Source organism: Scaptodrosophila lebanonensis, unplaced genomic scaffold (assembly GCF_003285725.1).
Source record: "Scaptodrosophila lebanonensis strain 11010-0011.00,11010-0021.00 unplaced genomic scaffold, SlebRS2 tig00000001-arrow-pilon, whole genome shotgun sequence".
Classification (NCBI taxonomy): Eukaryota; Metazoa; Arthropoda; class Insecta; order Diptera; family Drosophilidae; genus Scaptodrosophila; species Scaptodrosophila lebanonensis.
The window spans coordinates 16,189,082-16,215,738 of record NW_022060529.1 but is presented as its reverse complement, the minus strand read 5'-3'; the positions used below and the strand labels follow the sequence as shown (position 1 = coordinate 16,215,738).

Sequence of the window (26,657 nt, the reverse complement as noted above, 5' to 3'; positions counted from 1 at the left end):
TCCGGTATGACAGACTGACAGACAGACAGACTGGCGGATAACAAAATCCCTTGCATGCCGCTAATTATTGACAATTTCCAGAGCTATTTTGCAAAATTGAACTGCAATTTGTCTCGCATTTGTCAATAACCTTAAGAAAATATATATATATTGTCTTAATGAACAAACAAAATTGCAAACTCGAATTATATATGTACACTAACTTAGTACATACAAGTAATATATGTCTAGTAATTATCTGAAAATGCATATTAACATAGCGACAGCAACAATACCCATAACAACGACGATGCTGCCGTTTGCTCTGGCTTATCAATTTTAATAAAAATAGACGTTTTCCAATAATGACATCAGCCGGTGCCTCACTCAATGCTCAAAACCCAATACTCGTGCCCGTTTGTCTGTCACAATTTGACATATTTTTATTGACCTATTAACCATCGAGTGTGTGTCCAACTATGCGAGTGTTATTTCGAATGTCTGCCAGAATGTTTAAAGTGTTTGAATTCTTGTTCTTGTTTCGGCCTTTTAGCGATTGCATAAGTGGCCCATATTTAGATAGCGACCATTGGCACTTCGCAGATCGAATCGAATGCAATTTATATTTATTAACATCTATTACTTATGATAAGCAGTATCGAGTAGCAACAACAATAAAAACAATGTCTAATTAGAGTGAGTGGCCTTTTTTCGGTTGACTGATAAGCTGAAAACAAAAGCGGCGTCTTCATTATGATTGAAATCACTTTAGTTGAGACCTTTGTTCGGAACTGTTCTATTTACTTTGTAAATACATACTCCCCATAAGCATATTTAAAACTTTGCTCTTCTTGTTGTTTTAATTTGCAAATATTTGAATATTGGCTTTCGATTAGTGTTTGTTAATAAGTAGTTGCTTGGTTTCTCATGGTTTATCATCATTGGATGCTGCTTATGATAACATAGTTATATGATCGCTTGATCGCTATAATTTATGGGAGTCCCACAATTAACAGTCCTGGCGCATAAATTGGAGAGGTTATTTGCAAAAGAAATAATAGGTATATAGTATCAAGTTTAGAAAACGTAGGTGTAAAGCAGTAGTTCGAAAAGATGGAAAAACCGGAAAAAATTCAAATGTAAGTTTGTCGATTCGATGAATGTTTTATAGAAAACAAGATAGAACGCTACAGTCGAGCAAGCCCGACAGTAAAATAGCTTGTACTCTCCACAAAAAAGAAAAATTAAAAAAAAATTAAAAATAAAAAAATTCAATTATTAAAAAAAAATTAATTTATTAAATTAATTAAGAACATTTATTTAATACATACATAGAAGACATGTATAGTTTTACATTTACATCACGTGTCTATTTGTATTTATATGCGTGTATGTATGCAGCACAAAGTTGGACCAAAGCAGCAACAACAACAGATGCGGGCAGCGCTGCAAGCAGAGCATGAGCAACGATTTTATTTATGGCTATAACTTTCTTCAGAATTGACCTATCATAATGAAACTTGGCATACGGACACATAAGCACTAACTGGACGTAACTACTAAAACTGATTTCAAAATTTCAATAATTACGGAATTGCCGGGGGGTGGGGGACTGTATCAGAATAAAACAATAAACTTGACCTGCCTAGGGCTTAGGGGAACCTGGATACCAAGTTTGGTAATTCTAGCTCTTGTACATTCTGAGATCCTTGCGCTCATACAGACGGACGGACGGACAGACGGACATGGCTAAATCGACTCGGCTTGTCACCCTGTTCAAGAATACTTTGTGGGGTCTGCCACTCCTCCTTCTGTGTGTTACATACATTCGCACGAAACTAGTATAGCCTTTCACCCTTTGGGTACAGGCTATAATAAAACAGACTCTCTGATGACGTCACGACACGAGTATATAAGGCAGCCTTTTGAATGACTTCGACCTGCTTTTAGTGACTTCCTTTCGAGGGCAAATGCAATTTTCCGAAATGGCAATATTGACACAAAGCCAAATCAGGCAACTATAGGGAGTGGTTCATGGCTAAAATTGATTTATATTTCTAGTCTAAAAATCAGACACAATTGTCAACCAATGAGAGCAGTTTTCTATTGTCTGTGCGGAACTTGTGCGAAACAAGGCTAGAGTGCAGAATTTTTAGAGTGAAATGTGATGAATCGTTAATTCCATTCCATTCCATTTCTAAGATTTTGGCTGAGTTTTAATTCACGCATTTTTTCGATTAATCGATCTATCGATCTATTAATCTGTTTCATAAATTAGAACGTGTCGATTGTCATTACTGTACTGATGTCACAAACACATCGTTACTTTGTGTGCGATAACTCAGCTACTATCTATTAGATTGTGATGAAATTTTTGCGGAATGCCGGTACCTTACTCAAGAGAGGATACTATTATATCTTCAATGCATCTTGTAAAAAAGTCATTATTTCCAATAAAACTTACTTAAATTACATATAAATGTATCGCACTTATCTGCCAAAATAGTTCTAAATTATTAATAACCCTAAGTAAAAATACAAATAGAATGACGAATTTAAGCCTTTAAGTAAGGCCTTTTGTAATTAAGCCTAGTGTAATTTATTTTCACGAATATGTATTTATGCTGACACTTTTTCTAATCAATAAGCAGCTAGCTTCACCTGATATTAGCTTTAAACCTTGTACTCTCTAATTTAGATTTCCTTTTCAAATTAGACATTGAATCAAATCGATGTCAATGTTTCGAAACAATTAGAAAAAGATATGAAAACCATTTGCAAAAACTAGTCAACTATGTCAGATATGAACTCAGAGAAAAATTATTGTTAAACAAAATGTCAAAAAGTGCATAGAAATTGTTTTTTGTTTTTATAAAGCAGCTTCAAAACTCAACGATGCTGTCATGGATCCATCCATGCATTGGGTCAAATAAATATGTGCTAAGTATGTCACGTTTGATTTATTTTGTATATTCTTTTTTTTTTTTTTTGGTGGCCAATTAAACAAATTATCTATGCGCTTAAATGGCCTTCATGCTGGTTGACTTGCATACCAAATTAAATGATGTAAGGGGCAGGGGAAGGGTTGGGGGGCCAGGCAGCCACTTGCGGTTTGTACTTTTGTTGGTCAGCCTAGTAGGAATAGTTGTATTGCTATTGCTATTGCTTTTGTATCGCATTACCTAATTTTCTATTTATAAAAAATAAATAAATGAGAAAACAAATCACATGCATACGGCCAGTACTCGTATGTACGCGTATTTAATATTTATACACACTTTGCTGCTTTTCTATTGATATTGTGCATTCCTGCCGTTAAATGTTTACGAATCGAATGCGAATGCGAATGCCTCGCTTTATACAGAGCCAACCACGCCGATAATGCCAACAACAACAGTAGCCACCCATATGGGTGTATGGGAGGGAAATGATGCGGGTGCCGGTAAAAAGTAAAAAGTATTGAGATGTTTTCGAAATGGGCGGCAGCTGAAATAACGAAATGAGTTGCAAGTTAAGCGCTTGACTTGCAGCTGTAATGGGAAAGCGTGCTATACGCTCCATTGCCTTTATGACGCGCAGGCGTGACGCTTTATTAAATTACCGTTCAACAAAAAATGTGACCGATGATGACGCAATAATAGCCTGCCGCCGCTTCAAAAAGCAACCAGACCTGCCAGTCGGTCTACGGCGGAAAGCCATTTGACCATTGCCTTGAGTCGTTTCTGAGTCAATCTTTGACCTTTCTACACAGTGGGGAAAATACTATATGTCAAGAAGAAGAAGTGGGAATTTAAGTTTTTATAACAAGCGATCATAATATTACTCATTAATAACAATTCCAAGCATGGTGACCACAAAGAATAAATTTATAATTCCCATTACAATTGTCGTTCAATTACTTTATATACTTGTTGGCAAGAAAAAGTTGTAAAGATTAGTTTTAAAATAAAACCGAACACAACTCCTTTAAGCATTTATTTCAAGCAACTTATATCGCAAAGAAAGCAAGTTTATTCAACATTCTATTGCACACGCAAAGTCGTAAGATTTTTCATGAAATCAGTCATTTAGCTGTAAAAATATAAGTTCCCGAGAAAATATTACGCCTCATCAGCCGTGGTTGCACGTTTTCAGATGGAAGTGCGGCCTCGGAATGATGTTGTAAGACCTGCTTGATTAGATCTACATACAGCACCTGGTTGCTTAACTTATTCCCGATTTTTCCCTGAAACCAACTTTGCCGTCTTCTCTTATGTTTTTTGCTACTGTTCGGCCGACAACTTGGCGATGGATTAAAAAATTATGGAAATGGAATGCCTGTTTTCAAATAATTCATAATTCTTCAAATTTAGCATTAAAATCCTCTTTCAATTCATATAAGCACTAATTATCATGTTCCTTTATTCTACAAAAAAACTATTTAAGAGTACCTTTTAAAATAAAAGAAAAGTTTTTTTAAACTTAAAAAAACTTGCTTAAGGATAATAGTTCCTTTAAGCCCTTTTAATTCCTAATAAAGCCGTTTAGACGTTTGATCTTTCACCTCAGGCTCTAACAAAAACCACATTCTAAAGCTTCAACCATTTAAAACAAAGAACGAATGCTGAAAACAACTAATAGTTTCATTTAAAAATTAAGCAAAACATCATGCTGATAATTATATGTTGGAAAAATATCGTTTAATTGGCTTTAGATAGGCACTAATTATGAAGGTACTTGCCAAAATAACTATTAAAGATTAAAAGTGTATAAAAAGCTTATTTTATTGCATCTAGATTTTGAAAAATGACGTCTTCTACTTATTATCTGCTTAAAAGAACTAAGGAAGATTAATTTTCAAATTAAAGAAAACATTTTTTAAGCTTGTTATGTTATGAAAAGAGTGGATAGTGTTATAAACCCATTGATTATAAAGCTACTATTAAAGACATATTTAAAAAAAAAGAAAATATAAAACAATTTTTTATAAGACTAATGACATTTTCGTAAGTTTTATTTAATTGTCTAATATAATAAGTTCAAGCGATTTTAAATGCCATAAAATGCATCTATTTGCTGAAACTGAATTTATTTTATTTTCAAGATATTTATATTATTTCTCTGAATAATCAGGTATACAATTTACACACATATAATTCTGAAACCACGTTTTTAATAGATATTCAGATATTATTTAAATTAAGTATGTTTTGTAACCTAAATAAGATTAATTTCATCTAGAGAGTTGGATAATTCACAATTCTATAAAGGGAGTTATGCTACATATTTAAATTGTAATTAATCTTAATAAAAATTAAAAATCTCCTATCAGTTGTTGTATCAGTGTATATGAAGTGTCGCAGTCCATTCAACTTGAACCTTATGACCTTTCAAACGGTGCATGGTAGCACAATTAAAGCGGTAGGGCTTATAAACCGGAATAGTGCCGTTAAATTTAATAACTAAGACAACCCCTTTCGACAATCTAGTGCATGAGAACTTTCTTGCTTTAATTAGCGGCGCAGCAGTAATTTAGAAAAGCAATTTGCTGCTAAAAGTGGTTTGCTCGTGTGCGATGCTTCTTTCATTCCTTGCCACTCTATTTTATACACCATCATCCAACTGATACTGCAGACCTCCTCCACCTGCACCTCCACCTGCACCTCCTCCATCTCCTCCTGAGCCCAAACAATCTATCCACCCACAACATGCTCGTAGTCAATCAAAGTCAACAGCTGCTGACAACAATGAACAAGACAAAGGCGCTTTTGTACTATAGCTAGAAGAACATATTAACATGTGTACTAAGTATACATATATACTATATATATATATATATATATATAGGTATGTATATACTCAGAACACAATATGCATAGTATGTGTAGAAGACTGACAAACGCCCCTTTGGCAACAACCCATGAGATTGCTGAGCTGGGTAAGCGGCCAAAAGCAGCAGCGCACGGCATTTTTATCGGGCTTGCAACAATTTGCATTTTATAAATACACCGCACGACTACGACGCGTACTTGTTGCTCTCGTACCCCTTGCACTAAGCTCTCGGCAGTTCTAGGGGTCAATAGACGCGGCTGTTTCTCAACCCGATGTACTCGTATGTACAAGTATATAGTATAGTGTATGAGAGACATGCAATGCGAGCGGTCAGAGAATGGCGGACCGGACCAACCCGAACCAAGCAACCAACTTAAAGTCAGCGACGCAGAAAGCTCAAATGTGAAGGGAAAACGTCTCTAGTTTTATGAAAGTACACAAACTCTTGAGTCTAGCAGTCCCCTTCAAATTGGCCGGGCTCAAAAAGTTGTTAAATTTATCTTTATCAAAGATGGTTAGTGGCCATTAAAAGAAATATGTGATCTATTTCTTAAATTTTAAATTATAAAATCAGTTCTTAAAAGGACGTTACATTCGATAGCCTTTGTTCAGATAGCCTTTGGGCACAACAAACAACAAAAAGTAATGAAATTCCATTGCTATGTTTTGCTTTTACCAAAAGTTTAATGCCATAAGTCCATACCGGCTATACGATTGTCGCGTACAGCAGAAGTTAATTTGCCAGGTCGGCCTTTAAACGGGCACCAAACAGCCCGATTTGGTGTTAAATTGTTTCCATTTGGCACAGATACGGGCCCACCATGTTGGACTAAACTTTCTACGATGAAACCAAAATAATTTCCAATCGACGAAGCAAAATGTCGTAAAGTTTTACACAAATTTACACAAAAATAAAAAGTTTTTAAAATCAATCTGAAAATATTATTGCTCATCCAGAAATATTTTTTGATATTGCAGTTTTGGCTACCCGTTATATCTAACAAGTTTTAAGCTAATCGAATAAAAAATTTAGATATTTGCAGCTCACTTTTTCCCCTTTTTGGTGTTGAATTTTGTGTCTTAGTAATAAATTTTTTTTAAATAATAAACAGCAACAGTTATCATACTAGGAGTGTTTTATGCACCGATCGGCTCTATGGCAGCTATACGACAAATTAAAACTATATATGGCTTGCAATAAACATGCTCGACGTATGGATAAGATAAATCTACATACCAGGTGTCGAGCCCCTAGCCGTTATAATTGAAAAGTTATCTGTGTTCATACTTTTCATACATCTGTGTACCTAAAAAATTTGGTCCATTATATAACTATTTATTTGAATTTCTCTGCCTGGAAAAATCATATTTGCAAAATAACAAACTTAGAATATATTCGTTTCGGAACCACTCACCGTGATTTTCAAAACAGCAAAATTCGTAACTAATTTTTCACTGGGTCAGTTTTAAACATTAATTTATCATTCTAGGAGAGTGTGAAAGGTAATTGAATATCTTTTAACAGATTATCTCTTTGAAAAATAACGGGCTCAAACGAATTGTTGAAAGTCATTTTCGAAAACAGCGGTGGTTTAGCCAAGAAAATTAAAAAGAAATGTGCTGGATTTTAGAAATTTTATTAAAGTTTGTTGGTTAGTCTTGAAAATATGGATGCTTTAAAATGGTAAAGTCCAAAAATTGTTATTTCTAGAGAATTTAGGATTGCGTTCGTTTTGAAATTACGCGCAAAAAACTTATCATATCACTTCCCAGTAACACAGCATGAAATGAAATGATTAAAAGATCATAAATAACTTGAACCCAACCAATCAATCTTCTTTAATAAACACCCAAATTTCAGAACACTACAGGGTCCCACAAGATTCCAAAGAACAGCTTTCAAAAATAGATATATTTGCTATATTTGATGTACCCAGAAGAAAATAATTTATCTGATTTTTCTAGCCATATTTTGGGGAAGAGCTTTAACCAGAAAGCAGAGAAAAATCCCTTTGTTTAAAAAGCAGCGCTCCAATTGTTGTGCGAGTGTTGTTGGTAGTGGGCCGGGAAGACATGGCGATTATTAGCGGGCGTTGTTGGAGAGCGCACTAGACCGTAGTACCATAACAATACCCGTGGGTGCCGGCGTGGGCGGCGAATTTGTGAGGAAAAAGCCAGAAACAAAAATCGTACGTATCGTGCGAATTTTCGCAAATAAAACAAAGCAGCTGGTCATATTTTTGAATACATATGTATGTATGTATGTGTGTGTGTGTGGGTGAAAAAATACAACAGAAAATAAGCATACGAGTTGTATGTGTGTATGGGATGTGCAAATAGACTCCATTTGTTGTTATTTTTGTTGCAATTGTCAGTAAACAAGCCTTACAAAATACCGGACAGATGAGCAAATCTCAGCGTATATTTAGAAAAATGTGCTTCGCTTAACTTGACTTTTCAATGAAATCCTTCACTTAAATGCTCACATTTGTCTGGGCCGACTCTGCCATATGTTTAGTTAATGACTATTAACTGCAACAAGTGCCAAAATGTGGTCGCCAGAATTCAGAGACTGCATTATTGCCAAGCCAGACGAAACCACTCGGCACTAGAAACGAATTGTTTTGATTTTTGTGTTGCACATTTTAATGAATTCAATAAATATGCAAAATGTGTGTAGGAGCGAGCCATAGAGACGAACTCATTCCCAGGACAGACGACGGGCATAGCACAACATTTTCAATTAATGTTTGAACAAGCAGCTATAAATAAAGTCACAAAGACACTGGGGATTTATAAACAAAAAGAAAAGCAAAGAGAATAAGAATTAAAAATAAGAATAGACCAAAGACGACAGCTTCCGATTGTTTTGTGTCGACCTCAGCTGGCCTCAATCGCCACCTTCCGTTCCCCAACCCCCGCCACCCGCCACCCTTGTCGACACGCCGCGTCTGTCCAACGGCTTACGTCATTTATTTTATGTCTGCCATATAAGAGTTTCATTTATTTACAATAGACTGACGGCTCTTTTTTTATTCTGTCTTGTTTCTCCCTATTTTTTTTTTTGTTTTTTTTTTTTGGTTTTTGGGTGTGCTGTCTTTTATTTTTGAACGCATATGCGGCACGACCCCAAAAATCTATGACGTCAATAGTTTTAGTTTTTGTTAGTCGCGCTGCCGATGCAGCACAAGATCGGAGATGAGGGCAACAATAGATAATCCAAACTCTTGGTATAGATAAAATAAACGTTCACTCTAACTAGTCGTTGGTCGTGCACTTCAGCTATGAGAAAATGTTGGGCTAGCTAACAACAACACGCCCTATATAAATGAACACAATTAATAAAATAATAATAAATTTTTTGTACTTATAGCTTGATATTTTAATATGACTTGTAGCTTGAGAACATTGCATTCTCAAGCTGAGAAAATAGGAATTAAAGTAAAAGTACTTATATCCAAATAGTCCAGGTTTTTAAAAAAAACAATAAATTTACTTTAAAACAAATTTCCAAAATTTTTTGGAATTTATTCCACTAATTGTTTTTTATATTAGAACGGAATTTAAGATTTCCACACCAGCATATATGATATATGAATTGCATTCTCAAGTTGAGAAAATAGGAATTAAAGTAAACGTATATCCAAATGGTCAAAGTTTTAAAAAGCAATCAATTTATTTTAAAACAAATTTCCAACATTTTTTTGAATTTATTCCACTAATTGTTTTTTATAAGGATTAGGACGGAATTTTGATTTCCACACCAGCATATATGATATTAATTAGAATTTTTTTTTTCAACATCTTCATAAGTTAGTTAGGTTTTCAAAAAACGAAATATAGATTACATTAACTTAAATTCTAGAGTGCCCATTAGGGACTATTAGAGTGAAAACCAGTGTGTAAGTATTTACTAGGGTTTACTATAGTAGTAAAAGCATATATAATTAATTGGCATAAATAAACAAAAAGAAAAAAAAAAAACGTAGATACTATATAAAAAGCACACTTTACAAGAATTTTACTTTTATAAATTAAGAAATGTAAAAAATAAATAATGACATTTTGTATCCTAAATTTGTTAAAAATTCAATTTTGTTATTAGCTGCTCTAAATGTGTTACTGTTTGTTAATATCTGGCTTGAAAGAAGTTTTCTAGATACAAATATGTATGTATATATAGTATATTTACAGTGCAATATAAACTAAAATGAAATATTTACTCATGTAGTGTATTGATAACTTGCAATGAACTGCTCAAAATATTGCTCTCCTTCTCAATCGGTGCAGATGAAAATGGATCTTAAAGAATATGCCATCTTGGTTTTAACATACGTTTAATGTTAAATCATAAATTTTGAATTACTACATGTTTTAATTTATAGTCTTATCTGCGCAGCTTACTTTAAAACTTTGAATAAAATATGGACTTAATGTTCAAGAAATTAAAGATATATACTATATTTGAATTCTTATAGCGTATCTACAAAGCGTATACTCTCGTTTGGCATTCTGTCTTGTTGTTTAGAGAACAAGTGTTCCAAACTCTTTGCGTCGGCGCATGGTGCTAAATATATATAGATGCCAGATCGTGGCAGATACTTTATTATCTGAAAATGTTGCCCACATGCCCGAGAAGCATTGGGTCTGCCATTTGTCTCAGTTTCATTTTGGTTTGGTTTTTGAACGTTACATTTTTCTTTTGTGTTTTGCTTTAAGTATTTATTTGCGGCATTTCACATGCATAGCATATTTTACAAAAATTATTACAAAAATAAGCCAAACATTAAAAACTAATTTGTTTTATTTTTAAGTAACGAAATACTAGTTCTTTCTTTGTATATTATTCTGCATATATTCTACGTCGTGTATAGAGTTGAAATTTTGTGAGTGTCTCGTCAAAGATTTAGCAAATTTTTCATATTTGCTTGAGAAAAATGTTCATGTTCTATAAATAGTTGCGGGATTTTCATGGTTATCTACAGAAGAAATAACAAAATTTTCTTCACTCGGTGGCGCTTTTCGTTTTCACTTTATGTGTGAATGTTGTTGGACCGACTGTGTAGAGTATACAGAGAAATTGTGTACATTTATATATCTGCTTACTTATATAGGTCAGCTGTACTATATGTGATGGAAAATGTTTGCTTATTCGAATGCTTTGCTCCTTTGCAGCAATGATGACAATCGAATTGAATGCCGTTTCCATCTGCCTCTAAACGATGGATTTAGCAGATCAAATCGATGACTATATCTGTTCATTCGAAGGACTTGGTGACTTAACAATGGACTCGCTAGCCATGTTTATCTTTCTGTGGGCCGTGTTGACCCTCTTCTCCGTCTGGCTGTGCAAGTTACTCTACAACAAGTATCTGAACAAGGAAAAGTCCGGCAGTGCCAGCAATAGTAGGCAGACCAGCGTTGCGCCGAGCACTGCAGCGACAGGAAGTGGTGCGAAGGGCACCGAGAAGCGTCTGTCCGAGCCACGCGACATGCTGGCCACGAAATCCAAAGTAGAAGATCTATCGAAACCACTGACAGGTGGTGCGGCGGGCCGCGGTCGCTCCACAGCCTCGCCCATGGGTGGTGGCAGTGGTGGCGCTGCAGGCGGACCACGTCGCCGTATGGTGCGTCAAAGCTCAACGGGACCGGAAAATCGCAAGAAACGTTATGTGCCACCGCCCTCAAATGTTGTGGGACCGGAGACGGTGAGTTACCGATTTTCTTTTCTTGAAGACATGCATTTTTTTCTCATTACGCTCTAAACTTTCAGAGCTCCGTTACGTGGACTAGCCAGGTGTTCCGCTGGCTGTATAGCGACCTAGTTATTGTGAATGAGTTGCTCATGTCCTGGGTTATAGCGCTCAACGACACGCTGCGCAAATCGGTCGAGGAGGTAAGTCTGAGGGTGCTTGAATGACATCAGCCTTGAGCTTTGACATCATCTACTGCCGAGTGGCAACAGGCGACATCATCTATTGACAGTCACCCAGTTGTGATGTCATTAGCAAGTTGGCCAACTGCTGGCTTGCTGGCTTGCTAGCTTGCTGGCCAACTCGTGCATTGAACTTTGTTTCTTTTCTTTGCCACGGCATTCAACTTGAAACCCGCTCGACGCTCGTTTCTAGCACGGCCCATGGCCAACTTGGGTAACCGCTCAGCCGTAACCGGCATCGGCAGCAACATCGAAACGCGTTTCGAGTGCTCCACTCTCGGCCCCTCGAGTGTGAATAACAAAGCGCAGTTGTTTTTTATCGCCTTTTACGCGCGTACCCCCATACAGCTCAAGACGTAGGCCAAGGTCGGCGCTTGTTATTTCTTTTCATACTTGTGTTCTTTTTTTTCACGAAACTCGTATTAGTCATTTCATGGCAGCTTTACGTGTTTCATTTTCAGTTGCTCGAATGTAGTATGAACACTACTATACTTGTTTAAAAGCGTTGCTTACGTAATTCGAACAGAAACAGAAGTGCTGCTTTGAAATTACCAAAAAGTCTAAGCTGAAATGTTAATGGAACGTGGCTGCTTTCTCAAACGCATAAATTCAATTAAATTTTAAATTTATCTCACTGCCTGATATAAAGTGGTTTCGATCAAATTTGTCGAGTATTTTGGATTATTCAGAATAAAAACCACATTTTTTATGAGCATAATGCGATTATCATAAAGCTTATCTCAATTAAGCAGCAGAGGTTTATTGGGTTGGCATGCATTTATAGTTTCTGTAAGCTCTCCAGGTTTGGATAAAAGTTTGTTATAAAGTTATTTGTTGTAAAACATTACCGCTATTATTTGGAAACTAATCTTGAGCTAATATGTTCCATAGGAGCTGAGTTATATTAGGATAGCAGCAGTTGAGGATGCTTCTACAACGCACAAATTCAATTAAATTTTAAATTTATCTCACTGCTTGATTTTAAGTTTTTTCGATGAAATTTGTCGAGTATTTTGGATTATTCAGAATAAAAACCACATTTTTTATGAGCATAATGCGATTATCATAAAGCTTATCTCAATTAAGCAGCAGAGGTTTATTGGGTAGGCATGCATTTATAGTTTCTGTAAGCTCTCCAGGTTTGGATAAAAGTTTGTTATAAAGTTATTTGTTATAAAACATTACCGCTATTATTTGGAAACTAATCTTGAGCTAATATGTTCCATAGGAGCTGAGTTATATTAGGATAGCAGCAGTTGAGGATGCTTCTACAACGCACAAATTCAATTAAATTTTAAATTTATCTCACTGCTTGATTTTAAGTTTTTTCGATGAAATTTGTCGAGTATTTTGGATTATTCAGAATAAAAACCACATTTTTTATGAGCATAATGCGATTATCATAAAGCTTATCTCAATTAAGCATGGTTGGTTGGCATGCAATTATAGTTTCTGTAAGCTCTCCAGGTTTGTTATAGAGTTATTTGTTGTAAAACATTAACGCTATTATTTGGAAACTAATCTTGAGCTAATATGTTCCATAGGAGCTGAGTTATATTAGGATAGCTAGCAGTTGGGGATGCTTCTACAACGCATAAATTCAATTAAATTTTAAATTTATCTCACTGCTTGATTTTAAGTTTTTTCGATGAAATTTGTCGAGTCTTTTGGATTATTCAGAATAAAAACCACATTTTTTATGAGCATAATGCGATTATCATAAAGCTTATCTCAATTAAGCAGCGGAGGTTTATTGGGTTGGCATGCATTTATAGTTTCTGTAAGCTCTCCAGGTTTGGATAAAAGTTTGTTATAAAGTTATTTGTTGTAAAACATTACCGCTATTATTTGGAAACTAATCTTGAGCTAATATGTTCCATAGGAGCTGAGTTATATTAGGATAGCAGCAGTTGAGGATGCTTCTACATTCATTTAAAACATCCGCTTTGGCTAGGCTTAGACGAAAGTATACTTTTTCTGCGATAACTTAGATTTGAAAGTGTCAGACATAGTTTTAATTTAATTTAATATAATTTAACAAATCAATCAATCCGATATTTTGGGGGACTAGACTTAAAAAACTTAAAAAAAAGATAGTATTTCTACTTAAGAGCTATCAAGATGAAGTAAGGAGCACAACGATAAAAAAGAAAATCTAAAAGAGATAAAGGAAAGGAAAAGAAAAATGGTTTAAATACTAAATATCAATAAGGTATGACTAGTAATTCCGAAGTAGCTGCAGTCACGTTTTTAAAACCTATAATTCATATTTTTAGTTTTTAGTTCTTTCCTGAGTCCTTTAGAGAACTTTTAATAAATGTTGGTTCAAATCTTCTAGGATTATTTTCTTTTTGTACATTTTCTATCCCTATAGTTCTGGGAAAACAATTGGTTTAACTTAGTCCGCCCCTTCGTTTCAGAATTGTTTCTACTATTAATGAGGCGTTCAAACTTCGTCTTTTCGAAACTAGTATACCCTTAAAAGTATTTGCTAGAACTCTCGGAAATCAGTGAAAAAGCAGCTTTAATTTCGAACTTATAAATGTTTGATCTATAAAGAAACAATCATAATTTATGCGGCTTATGGCTTTCATTCATATTTATATAAAAACAACACCGGATTTATATTTTTAGCATGGCGTGGCCGTTGAAGTTGTCCGCGTGCTGCCCGACAGCCCCGCACCTGGTCTGAACAATATTTTCTGCAACTGCGAGGAGCAGAATCCGGCCGAGATGGTAATATAACGAGTGCATGGCATTTATAAATCCCTGCTGCTACCATTAAAGTGAATATAATTTATGCAGCTCATCACATTCGACTGCGATGCCATGCCCGTGCTTCAGGTTAAGACCTTCCGGCAGAAGTCCGGAAAGGTGGAGACATCGCATTACAAGGTGACGGTGTCGCGATTCCGTGCACGCATGGCCATACCAATGAACTATAATACACTGAAGGGTGAGATGCGTGTCGAGGGCTATCCCGATGTGAGTATGACATGCAATGTGAAAATGTTCATATGTGGAATTGAGTCTCCCCCTTTAATATCGCCCATTAGGTGCGCATTGCGATGAACAGTGTGGGTGCTATTAAGGCTTTGGATCAGGACGAGCAACAATTGCAGACCGTCATCAGCGACATTCTAACAACAGCACTGCGCGATACCATCTACCCGGTGGACTTTTCCATGTACTCCACCTGTCCGCGCGCCGAAGTGGAGCCAATAGAGTTGCCTGTAATATATCCCGTCCACTATGACTCCCTGGCGGTGAGCGTTGAGAGCAGTGAGAAGCAGCTGTCACTCGCTATCGAGGACAGTCTTGCATTCGTCTGTTGTTGTTGTTCTTGTTGTTGTGTTTGAGACTGTCTTTCCAGTTGTTCGTCACCGTCAACGACACTCTTTGTAACTCGCAGAACACAGAACTCGTTTCGAAGACAGTGTATAGTATAATACAAGTACAAGTAGACACACGATTACCCACAGACAACACTTCTCATTGGTCTCACGTGTTACCCACGATATCGATCTCTCTATATCTCTCCTGCTCGTTATCTTCTATCATTCGTTATATGTTCTCTATATAACAGCTCGGTATGTTTATGAAATTCGCCTTTCGCCCCACCCACATATCACAAAACGTTGATCCGTTATAAATCGTCTCCTTATCTCTCATGATCTCTCCAAGTTGAGCGAAAGCTAAAGTTGTCTCTTTTGCACTCTCTTTTCAGGGCAACCAATACTTTCAATATTATTACAATTTCTAAAATCTAAACCATGTTCGTAGAGTTCTTGAATACAGAATACAAGTTCCTCAATAAAAGGCGAATTTCATAAGCATTCAATTCTTTACTATTTTCCAACATCCTTGAACTCTATTAAGACTCACTACTCACTGCTCATTGCATGCCCTGCCCTTCACATACAGCACAACATGGAGCATCTGGGCCTGGGAAATCTGCGCGACTCACAACACATGGTCTCCGGACGACGCTTGCTGGTGAAGATTGTCAAAGGCGAGGGTCTGCGGGACGCCCACGATCCCTATGTGGTTATCGAAATGGACGAGCCGGCGCAGAAGAATCAGACGGGCACACAGCGCGGCAGCAAACCCTTCTGGGATGAGCATTTCCTCTTGTAAGTCCCCAACCTCAAATGCTGTAAAGCCTGTCTAGATAACTACATGGATCTCTTCTCCTCCATCCACAGCGAACTCTCCCCCCAGTCTGCCGAAATACTCTTTGAGGTCTATGACCGTCCAGTGATAGCCTCCGATCCGCCCAAGTTCCTGGGCCTTGGCCTGGTCGGCATTGATGAGCTGGCCGTGGGTCCGGCCTCTACGCAATTGTTAACCCTGCAGCCGCGTCCCTATGAGACGCAGCAAGTGGCGGGCGCCATTACCGTGGACTTTGTGTTCATTGAGGGCGCCGAGATTCCTGCCGGACCCCGTTCCCACAAACTAAAGGAGGCAATGCGTCTCAGCACGCCCGCCATCAATGAACATATGCGCAATGGCGCCGATCTGGCGGATGCGGCGGTTCGCGCCCTTCAAGATGGTGCCCTTTCCACCTCGGCCAACGGCCAACAGCCCAGCAAGAGCACGCTAATCATTCACAGTGTTCAACGGGTAAGTGAGAAAACAAAGGGCATCTGCACTTCTACACCAACACATCCCATTCTATTGTGGGCTCGTTCTTTTCTGTTGAGGGAGTCAAAACGAAATTGAAAAGAAAAATTATTTACATTGCATTTAATAATCCGCCGCTCAGATAGGCGACTAATTAGGACAAATTTCGAAGTCATTTTTGGGAATCAAATCCAAAAGAAATCTTAGGGAATGCACGCCCAGTGGTTAACAGGTTAACTGTTACATCTCTACCAACAAATACCTTTTTTTGTTTACTTGTCAATCTGTATAAAAAAAATGTAGAAAAGTCAGTTTAGGTCCAATTTACCAGTTAATTAGTCTAACCACTGGCCGTACTATGTATAGCCCAATAATTCTTTTCTCTGGTTCTAACTACTGAAAAATCGTCTAACCGATTTCTGCAGATCTTTATGAGATATTTTCCCAGTAGAGGGGAAACAGAGTTCGTCGCCATTTGCGATTTGTGATCGATCATTACTGATTTCACCTGGTGGCCGCTGTGATTTATGATTCGGATAAGTAAAAATGTCAATCGAAAATAGAAAACAAAAATCCGAAAAATATTATGATTATTTGAATTAGATTTTTCGATTTTGACACTACATAATCAGAATTTTGTCGAGACCTTTACGAAAATATATAAAATGGCAAGCTAGCTGTGACTTTTTGACCAAAAATACAAAAATCAGAAATATTCTGATATTAAAACAGTCATCATAAGCAGTCGGCAGAGACAAATCAACAATCGATAATCAAAAATCACAAATCGCTACTACCTGCTGAACGCGCCCAATCGCGATAAAATTGAAGTAGTTTTAAATGCTATAAAAGAATAATTTCTATATCGGATTTTTACCATGCAACGAGAGTTTTATTTGAAGCTTTTTTATACCCTGTACCCGTAGGGTAAAAGGGTATATTAGGTTTGTGCAAAGTAGGTAACATGCAGAAGGAAGCATCTCCGACCCCATAAAGTATATATATTCTGAATCAGCCTGACGAGAGAAATCGATCTAGACATGTCCGTCCGTCCGTCTGTCCGTCCGTCTGTCTGGATGTACGCAAGGATCTTAGAAACTATAAAAGCTGGAATAACTAAAGTTGGCATCTAGATTCTCCTAGGTTCGAGAAACGATGAGTTTATTTTATTTTTTTGAATTTCCAAAATTTTAAGTTGCTGCTTCTGTAAGCTGTTTACTTTTAAGAGCTCCGTGCAAAGCAGTTTTCCATTTAATATACATAAATAATATACATAAATACATACATAAATAAATATATTCTAAAAGTGTTGATTCTAGAAACTCGTACTTGAATCCGAAACCTTTCCATATAGATGAGATTTCCAGAATTGTCACAAATCTTATAATTTGTAGAATAGTTAATATTTTCAAGTCGTATAGCAATATATATAATTTCGTTCTGACTCTTTTTCCCTTTGATCATTTATTTTAATTTTGTTTGTTTTTCTGCTCCCTCGTTTCATTTCACTTTATTTCGCTTCCGCACACACAGAATTCAAGCAGCCCCAATGCATACAAGGTAATGATTTTTATTTGCATTTTGTTTTTATTATTAAATCGACCGTTTGATTTCAATACGTTTTTCGAGTTACATACTTTGTCTTCATGTTGCGTCTCTAATGCTCCTAAATACGTGTACATGTCATGATGACTACCATCTAGAATTTAAGTCAAGCTAATATATAGAATTGTTTCTCGTTCCGTTTACTCTCTGCGTTTGATTGAACGATTGCCTAACCCCCCCGCGCTTTTCTAACCAACGCCACGTCCATCAGGTCGAATTGAACAAGGATGGCCAAATCGAGGTACTCGAGGCCCAATCTCCGACAGAGCTCGATCAGGTCGTGGCACAGGCCTTTGAGCGTGCGGCAAATGAGGCCGCCAGTGCGGCATTAATTGAGGCAGAGACCGATGCTGCAGCTGTGGCAACAGGTCTCTCGGCTGCCAAGTCCAACGAGTTAATAAACGAAACAGGTAACGCCAGCGAGGACAACACTGCCGAGGTGAGTAAGCTAAAGTTTTTTTGTTCAAAAATTAGCAAAATTAGCAAGCATGGCACAACGTTTATTCCTCATCCCTCCATGACGCGAATATAATCTCTTTTCTCCTGCACGCCTTCCAGTTCGGCCAGCCCAATGCCGCCTCCTCGCCCAACGGCAGTGGTTATCACAACAACTACAGCTTGAACGGCAACAGCAATCTGGCCGGCCAGGGCAATGGGAGCGGGGCCAACACAAACCTTGGCTACAACTCGAATAGCTTGCCTCGCAACGGCGGCACGTCGCCATATCTCTCCCAGCAGCATCAGCAGCAGCAGCAGCAACAGCCTTTGGGCGATCTGGACGATCGCGGTCGCAGCAAAAAACGTAATTTCTTTGGCACCCTTAAGAAGCGACTCAGTCGCTCCAAGACACGTACTCTATCGGCCGATCAGCCCAATAACCACCATCAATCACTATCAGCCACCAATACCGCCAATACAACAACAGCCACAGGACTCACAAGAACAGCCACAGGAGCCCTCAATGGTGAATCTTCACGTTCATTATCTGTCGATCGTGCCACTTTGTCTAAAAGCAATTCACTTGGTAATTACCCGACACATACGCCCAACCATACACATGTTCCATTTTGTTTTCCTTTTGTTTCTTCCTTACTCATAATATCGTAATTAAAAACACCCAATTGGATTGTGCACTAATCTTTTTAAAAGGCTTTGTTCAAGACGCAAAAACTAGACATACAAGTATTGTTTCCTAATTATATGCATAAAGGGATTCTAAATATTTGTTGAAACATATGCGTTACTTCAAATAGAGTATAAACTAGTTAGATATTCCAAGTTTCCAAAATAATTAGATTATCGAATTCGTGCGAATTCTTCATAGAAATTGTTTTGCAAAGGGTAGCAAGAAAATTACTTAATATTGAGAAGCAGTCTTTGAAACAGGCATAAGTATTTTTTAGCTTTCGAAACCGAATGAATTGTACGAATTTCATTTGTCTGGAGTTCCCGATTTTGACATAATTTATGAATTTATCGAGATCGTGTGAGAAATAAGTCGCCCGCAACAAATCACATTTAAATAAAGTGTGAGAACCACTTTGAAAACTGTGGCCAACATGATTCGAGAAAATTGCTCAAGTTCTAAAATCAGACTACGAGTTATCTGGAACTATATATATATCATTTCATATAATATATCCAATAAAGTGTTCAAGTGAGGGCAGGAAAGTTTCCAGCACTTAACAGCATTGTTTTCTATTTGCAAAACAATGTTCGATCGCGAATCTTGCCCAATACACTGGTGGAGAGAGCCAATTAGTGAGATTAGATTAATTAGACTGAAGAGTACTGAACCGTAAGCCAAGTTAGCTCCAAAAATAAATCACTTTACTATTTGCAGGCATCCAAGGGGGAAATATACGCTTCAAAGAACGTAGGACCTTAAGAAACTGTCTACCAGATTACGAAAAAAAACACGATAAATCATAAACAATAATCTACTTGAATGATATTTGGTAAATCTTAGTACAAACTATATAGTGTATTTTTTGTTTATAGAGAAACATTTTTTTAAATCTTTTAAGCAGTTAATGCATTGTATTTATAGTTGGAAAGAGGTATGAAAAAGGTCTCTAGAAAAACATTTAATTTTTTTAATGGAGTTATATCCAAAACTAAAGATATAGAACTATATCGAATATCATTAAAATTTATAAATTTATTGATTGGCTCGTCACTTACCTTAGACATAGGCTCCATTTCTCAACTCTGGAGTTCTTTTTCAACAGCATTTTCACTCCACAAAATTCTACATAGTGTCTTGATATTTCGTAGGTAGTGCTTACATCTATTTAATCCACATATGTATATAACTGTGAAGATGTTGTAAAACGTTTAAAGTGTACACCTCTAAAAAATGTCATAAAAATCACCATTACTTACATACATGGGCGCTTTTCGAGCTGGAATTGGAGTACTGGCAGATATATTAAATCATACCAATACATAAAACTTCCTGTCGTTACTAACAGCGAGTTCATTAATGTATCTACAGTCCATACTCTTGTCTTCAGTCCAGTCCCATATATGTATGTCTGTGGCATATCTGGACGGGTGTGGACAAGTTCCTCAGAATTAAGAGTCAGTTTAAAGGTTACTTTTGTGGGAACTTGTCTGTGCCCGTCGCGATGATACCTTTTCTATTTATATTTAACCCCAACTTTGTCTATATGTTAGTATTTTTACTGTGTCCTTTATTTCATTTTTATCTTTCTATTCTTACAACTCCAAACTAAATGCTAACTGACTTCCTTCTAACACCGAACTCTATGTATGTATGTATGTATCTTTGTAATTGTTTTTTTTTCTTTGTATATCCTCTATAAATGTTTCTATATGTAAACAAAAATACGCACACACCATAAACATACTCGCACCATACGCACACCAACAATATCTATCCACACACATATACGAAACGGTATTGTAATTATGCAATTTTTTCTGGGCTTTTGTGAATTTAAAAAATATTTTTAATTATTTGCACAATTAATTTTATAATAATTATTGAAATTTTGCTTTACTAAATTTGTTCACACATATTTTTAATCAATTGTTTTACATTCTTCTTCTTTTTGTTTATTTCCATATGGCATTATATATATGATTTGATTGGTTCAACATTTTGGTCTTTCGGGTGGTATGTGTGTGTGTCTCGCTCGCTCGATCGATCGATCGATCGCTCTCGCAACTCGGCAATCAACTACACACGGTGGTGTTATGTGCACGCTTTATGGCTCTAACTTATAATGATTTTATCTCTTATATACAATTATATCTACATAAATATATATGAATATTTGTATTTAATACACCCAAACAACAAAAACAAATGTCACATCAACAACAACACTAAACCAATCAATCCAATAAAAAGGACCCCGCATGGGCATTGGCTCATCCATCGACCATTCACGTCGCTCTTCAATTTCAGAATCCTCTGCCATCTCAGGCTTCTCATCGGCTAGCAATAAAACCTACGTTCATGAGGCCTCCACACTGGTGCTGGAGACCATTGAGAATGGCGTCAAGCGGTATGTGAACCCTTCGTTAAATCTTACGAATTTAGTTTTAAAACATAATCCGCCAACTTATTCCAGACACTTTATTGTGCCGCTGGCCATCGCGCAACGTCCTCGCTGGCGCCGCAAGGGCACCAAATTGCACATCTATAATGATCACACGTTCATTGCCAAGCATTTGAGTGGGTGAGTAGAGAATAGATTCTTTTTTCTTGCAACCACTTAATCGTAATATCATCTCTGATGCTGCAGTGGTGGCTTGCAATGCTCCATCTGCATGAAGTCCATACCGCGCCGACCTGGAAAGCAGGGTTACGAGTGTCGCGATTGTCAGATAATCTGTCACAAGCAATGTCACATACGCGCGCCCCAGGCGTGTCCCAATCCAACGGTACTCTCCATGGAACTGTAAGTAGTCTCTCCTCATCTTTGTCCCCATTTTCTGCTTTGGTTTCCCATTTACTTTTTTCATTTCCTATTTGGTTTTATACCCCTAATATAGAGATGTACTAATTTATTGATTTAATTTTTTTCTCTTTTCACACACACTCCAAAAACAAAAACCAAATAAAAACACACACCACACACACAAACACCCTCCACCTCCAACACCCCATCTTCCCCACGCTCTTTGCCAACAAATAGAACCTCATTTCCGGTACTCACAGAAAGAGATTTGAATTTAGTTAACTAAAGCAACAATTATCTACAATATAAAAACAACTTACTACTTAATTCAATACCTAAACACACATTTTATTTCATGTCCGCAAAATGCAGTTGATTGTCTTATTATTACAAGCAAATTTATTTTCTCAAACTGTTGATTGCGTTTTTGTTTCTAAAGTCTAAGGATTTTCGTTAGCCCCTTGACAAATTATCGTAGTAGCTTTCAATTTTCAATTGGCGTTGAGGTTACAAAATTGCTTTATCTGCTTTCTATGTATAGTAATAGACCAGCTTTGCTCATATCGTTATAATGCAAGATTAACACGTGACTTTGTTATATATCGGCTATATACATACAACTTAACTGAATAATTGATTACCTTAAAAGAATGGGTGAAAGTAGTTTAGTTGAAAATTAAGCTAAATTAATAAATAATAGTAAATAGTTTTGAAGTGTGGAATTATTAAAGGATATATTGCGACATTTTATATATCCGATATTATAAGCAGAAAACATCAACTAAAGTGCCTTCATCTAAAAGAAAAACCAAAGATTTCATTTTCAATTTTTGCCCAACTCGGAAAGTTAAACTGATCTGATCAAATGGGTTAAATATTCATATAACATTTGATGACAGTGTTGTTATGTTTTGATTGTAAATCGAAAATTTTCGATTCTTCTATGATAAATCTATCTCAATATATGTTGTAACATTATTTGAAATTATAAAATTTTTTAGGGTACCATAACTTTTAATTTATAAATTAAATATTATGCCCGATGTTGGCCATTTGAAATTCCTTGCACGATTCGGCATTCGACTTTAATGTATTATGGTTTAATCTCCATATTGATGGTATTCTATTAGTTTTTTTTTAATGTAATTGATTTTGAAGCTATATTTATTTCTATAGATGTCGGAAGAATAAGCGGGCCGAGTAGTTTCCCTTACAGTCTTTGAATTAAACGCGTTCAGATGGACAGTTCGTGAATTTTAAATAAACTCTTAAAGTTGTCTCACATAAACTTAGATAAATTGAAGAAAATTGAAAATGAAAAGCGTTTTAATCTCCACACTAATTCTAACCGTGCTCGTAAATGCAACATTTTCACTAATTATTTAAAAAGATTCGCCATTCTTATGCTATGCAAATCAGTTTTTGCCAACTTCTAAAACAACATTTCATTTCTTCTATTTCACTCAACAACCAAAACAAAACAAATCAAAACGAAAATAAACAATAAAACGTGCACTGAATAATAATTATATTATAATTGCATAACATTACAAAACGCACAATAAATACAACATAAACACGCATACAGGATGACTAATGAATGAGCAGTAAAAAATATTTTGCACAATTAAAATAAAAAAGAAATATACAATATTTATAGTTATTTTTTTTTAAGTTTAACTAAAATGGTATTAAACAAAAGTTTGAAACCACTTGTGCGGCATTTGCCTTATTTCATTTGATTTCGTAATTTTGACGCCATTTGTAAAGTTTTTAAAGCACATGAGCAGACAAGTTACATGAATTGAAAACAGAGATCAACTGAGATGCGTTTAGGTCCTGAGACTGAAAGGTCTTAGAAAAGCTGCAAAGGGTTTTAGAAAACTATCTTATAGTCTAGTCAAATGGGTAAGATTTCATTTCAATTTTGTTTTCGTTCTGCATGCAATTTTCAATTATTTACGATGTGTTGTGTTACAATTCAGGCGCAAGCTGCATTTCTCCTAAATTTTATAAACGTTCAAGCGCATGGCAAACTAAATACTGTTAAAGCCCTCTTATTATTCATATCTGTGAGTGTACCAAACAAAGAGATTCAAAATATTTCTGAAATTTGATTAGCTTTATGGCTTTCTAATACGAAATTGGCATTGTTACAATTACACTTTTTAAAAGTTGTCGTTTTTATTTACAAATTCAAACTTAATAAACATGAATTTATCATCAATACTTGTTATGTTTTCCTTCCACAGAACTAAGCTTAACTCAGCGGCGGCGGATCGAAGCATACGTAAATTGTAGGAACTGCAACAGCATGTTTAGGATATAAAGAAACAACATAAATCGAAATAAAACTTACTAATATTTTTGCATACCTTACACCTTAAGGAAGGAATCGAAAACAGAAATAACCTGGAGCTACACGAACAGTTATCATTTATGTTATTTATTTTATACACAAGTGCAATATTTTGGTTTTCTTTTAATTTACATGTACGTGTTTTCTATTGAATACACAAGCTTAAGTCACTCTGTAAAGTCTTCGTACGTGTATTTTGTATTTTCTACAAAGCAATGATAATAATTGTAAAAACGAATAATAATTTTTCGAATAAAAATCGCTGGAAAAAGAGAAAATTGAAATAATTTCGAACGTAGCGCCCAAGTGGCGACACAAAAGCTCGCTGCTACGGCATGTTGAAGTGCATGCGGCAGTACCAGCCCAACAGCTGTGCTGCCGCTATTTAATTGTAGAGCAACACTGGCGACTCGTTGACTCTGCCCTGGTTTGTTTACTAGCCTTCACTTGCTTCCACTACGGCAAGGTAATGGGGTGCAAGCGAGACAAAAGATATCGATTGGAACCAGACAATCGAAATATTCGATACTGAATGCAAAACGAACGTGCGTGGCATGAAAAAAATTCTACAGTGGTGTTCATTTAAACATTTGTATTCCGACGTGCATGTGAGACGCGCGCTTGCATGTGATAGGCGAAAGTGCACAGACGACAAAATTAATGTTCTACGCACCGTGAAAAATTGTTTTTAAATTCTGGAAAAATTAAACGCGAAGGCAGCGAACAGCAACGTCGTGAATTTGTCAAAATTATGCGCGTTGTGTTTGTCAATTCAATTGCACCACCAACAGAATTAAAAGCAAAGCACACTGTAAGTGCCACCGACAGAACGACACGCCTCGGCATAAAATAAAAAAAAGAATCATACGGCAGTAGCAGCAGCAGCAGAGGCAGCCAAAGCAAAAGCGCTGAAAAAGAAGCAGTAGTCGTAGTCGTCGCCGTCGCCCTTGTTTTTGTTGTCGCGTGTGCGAGCGCGTGTGTGTGCGTCGGTGTGTCTGTGTGCGCAATATTTCTAATAGGCCCACTACCGCCACTCTCTGCTTATAGCGATAAATTTAATAATTAAAGTAGTGCAAACAAAAAGAAAAGTTTCAAGTGTTTCCTACAGACAAAAACGATGCTGTGTTTTATGTGTGTGTGTGTGTGCATTTGTGTTTTTTAGTGCGCAGTGCATTTGAGATTAAAAGCGTGAGTGTTGTGTGTGCGTGTGCTTGCGCGTCTATTGCACAAAAAAAAAAAAAATAAAAAGTTCGAATCAAAAATATAGGCAAAATTTTTATGAGACGCTGACGTCGCCGCAGCTGCTGCCACTTGTTTTTCCACTTTAGCGGCGTCGTTGTCGTCGACAGCTCTGCTGCCGCTCTCGCTTTCTCTCGCGCTGCAACGCCAACGTTACTATCATTATTGTTATTGTTGTTTTTTTTTCTGCTTTAGAATCTATCCACAATTTTATTCTCCTTTTCATTTGTTTCGCGAAATTTCGTCGTTCCATTATTTATTGTTGTCTTCAAAAATATGAGCCGAAAATTGTATACTTAGCTAATTTATGTTTATCTAAAATTTTAGTAGTGCGCGTTTTGCGAATTCTAAAAATATACGTCGCCGATAAATACAAATAGTTAAAAGTTACGCAATTTTGTGCAAATAAACAACATAAAGAGAGAGAGAGAGAAAACACAAAACAAAACCAAATTTAAGCCAATTAAATCAAACAAAATGCAGTATTTACGACGAGCAACAGCAGCAGCAACCACAACAGCACGTTTCTAAATGTTGTTCAGCAGGCGCATAAATAAAATATTGTGCGTGTGTGTGTTTTAAACACAAACCAAATCAATATAAAAAGGAGCCAAGTGCATTAACGCATTAGCCAAATTACCAAAGCGCCTGATTTTGATAGCTCCCGCAACAACAACAGCAACAACAACCGCAGAAGCCATGGCCGCTGCCCATCACAATGCCAATTTGCTCAGCTCGGACATATCGCGACGCAATCCTCAGGATGAATACGAGCTAATCCAAAAGATTGGCTCCGGCACCTATGGCGATGTTTATAAGGTGAGTGTTTAACCATTTTTTGTCGACACTCACCCACACACATACGCATGCACACTCATTATAAGTATTAGGGGTATTCCAGAATGCTGCTTAACATTCGATTTTATTATATTAAAACTTTTCGATTATGCTGAGCAGCTGATCACTGCTGGCTGGTTTGAATAAAGAATATTAAGGAATTAATAACACGCAAAAACTTGTATATTAGATTGAAATAAATAAATTAGCGATAAGTAATTCGAATCATTTACTCCGTGAAGAAGGAGGAAGAATTTATTTTGAAAATGAAACCTCTGAAACTGATTTTGGCTTGCAATTTGTTATAAATCTAATTTAATAACTTTAACTTAAAATT

General features: G+C 36.4%; 2 protein-coding genes across 22 annotated transcripts in view; both read left to right on the top strand.

The window, feature by feature from the left end:
- Window positions 1-24,522, top strand: part of LOC115634446 — a 32,405-nt gene extending 7,883 nt beyond the window's left edge. Inside the window, exons 1-16 of one of the 21 annotated variants that reach the window (XR_003996441.1) lie at window positions 10,625-10,676; window positions 10,966-11,498; window positions 11,564-11,686; window positions 14,360-14,461; window positions 14,531-14,710; window positions 14,782-14,991; window positions 15,650-15,858; window positions 15,931-16,348; window positions 17,882-17,908; window positions 18,165-18,392; window positions 18,512-18,977; window positions 21,333-21,489; window positions 21,556-21,663; window positions 21,730-21,885; window positions 23,474-23,793; window positions 24,138-24,522. Coding sequence is in view for 20 of the 21 variants with exons in the window: in XM_030532169.1 (XP_030388029.1) it covers window positions 11,013-11,498; window positions 11,564-11,686; window positions 14,360-14,461; window positions 14,531-14,710; window positions 14,782-14,991; window positions 15,650-15,858; window positions 15,931-16,348; window positions 17,882-17,908; window positions 18,165-18,392; window positions 18,512-18,977; window positions 21,333-21,489; window positions 21,556-21,663; window positions 21,730-21,885; window positions 24,138-24,186 (2,919 nt within the window). In the remaining variant the exon portion in view is untranslated. Of the gene's footprint in view, window positions 1-10,623; window positions 10,677-10,965; window positions 11,499-11,563; window positions 11,687-14,359; window positions 14,462-14,530; window positions 14,711-14,781; window positions 14,992-15,649; window positions 15,859-15,930; window positions 16,349-17,881; window positions 17,909-18,164; window positions 18,393-18,511; window positions 18,978-21,332; window positions 21,490-21,555; window positions 21,664-21,729; window positions 21,886-22,122; window positions 22,298-23,473; window positions 23,794-24,137 lie in introns of those variants that run through there. The other 20 variants (XM_030532268.1, XM_030532313.1, XM_030532276.1 and 17 more) reach the window with 20 other exon arrangements.
- A 358-nt stretch (window positions 24,523-24,880) lies between these two features.
- LOC115629288 (mitogen-activated protein kinase kinase kinase kinase 5) overlaps window positions 24,881-26,657 on the top strand; it is a 98,650-nt gene continuing 96,873 nt past the window's right edge. The window contains exons 1-2 of the mRNA XM_030525732.1: window positions 24,881-25,055; window positions 25,811-26,302. Coding sequence (XP_030381592.1) covers window positions 26,183-26,302 — 120 coding nt within the window. The 5' untranslated portion in view covers window positions 24,881-25,055; window positions 25,811-26,182. The remainder of the gene's footprint in view (window positions 25,056-25,810; window positions 26,303-26,657) is intronic.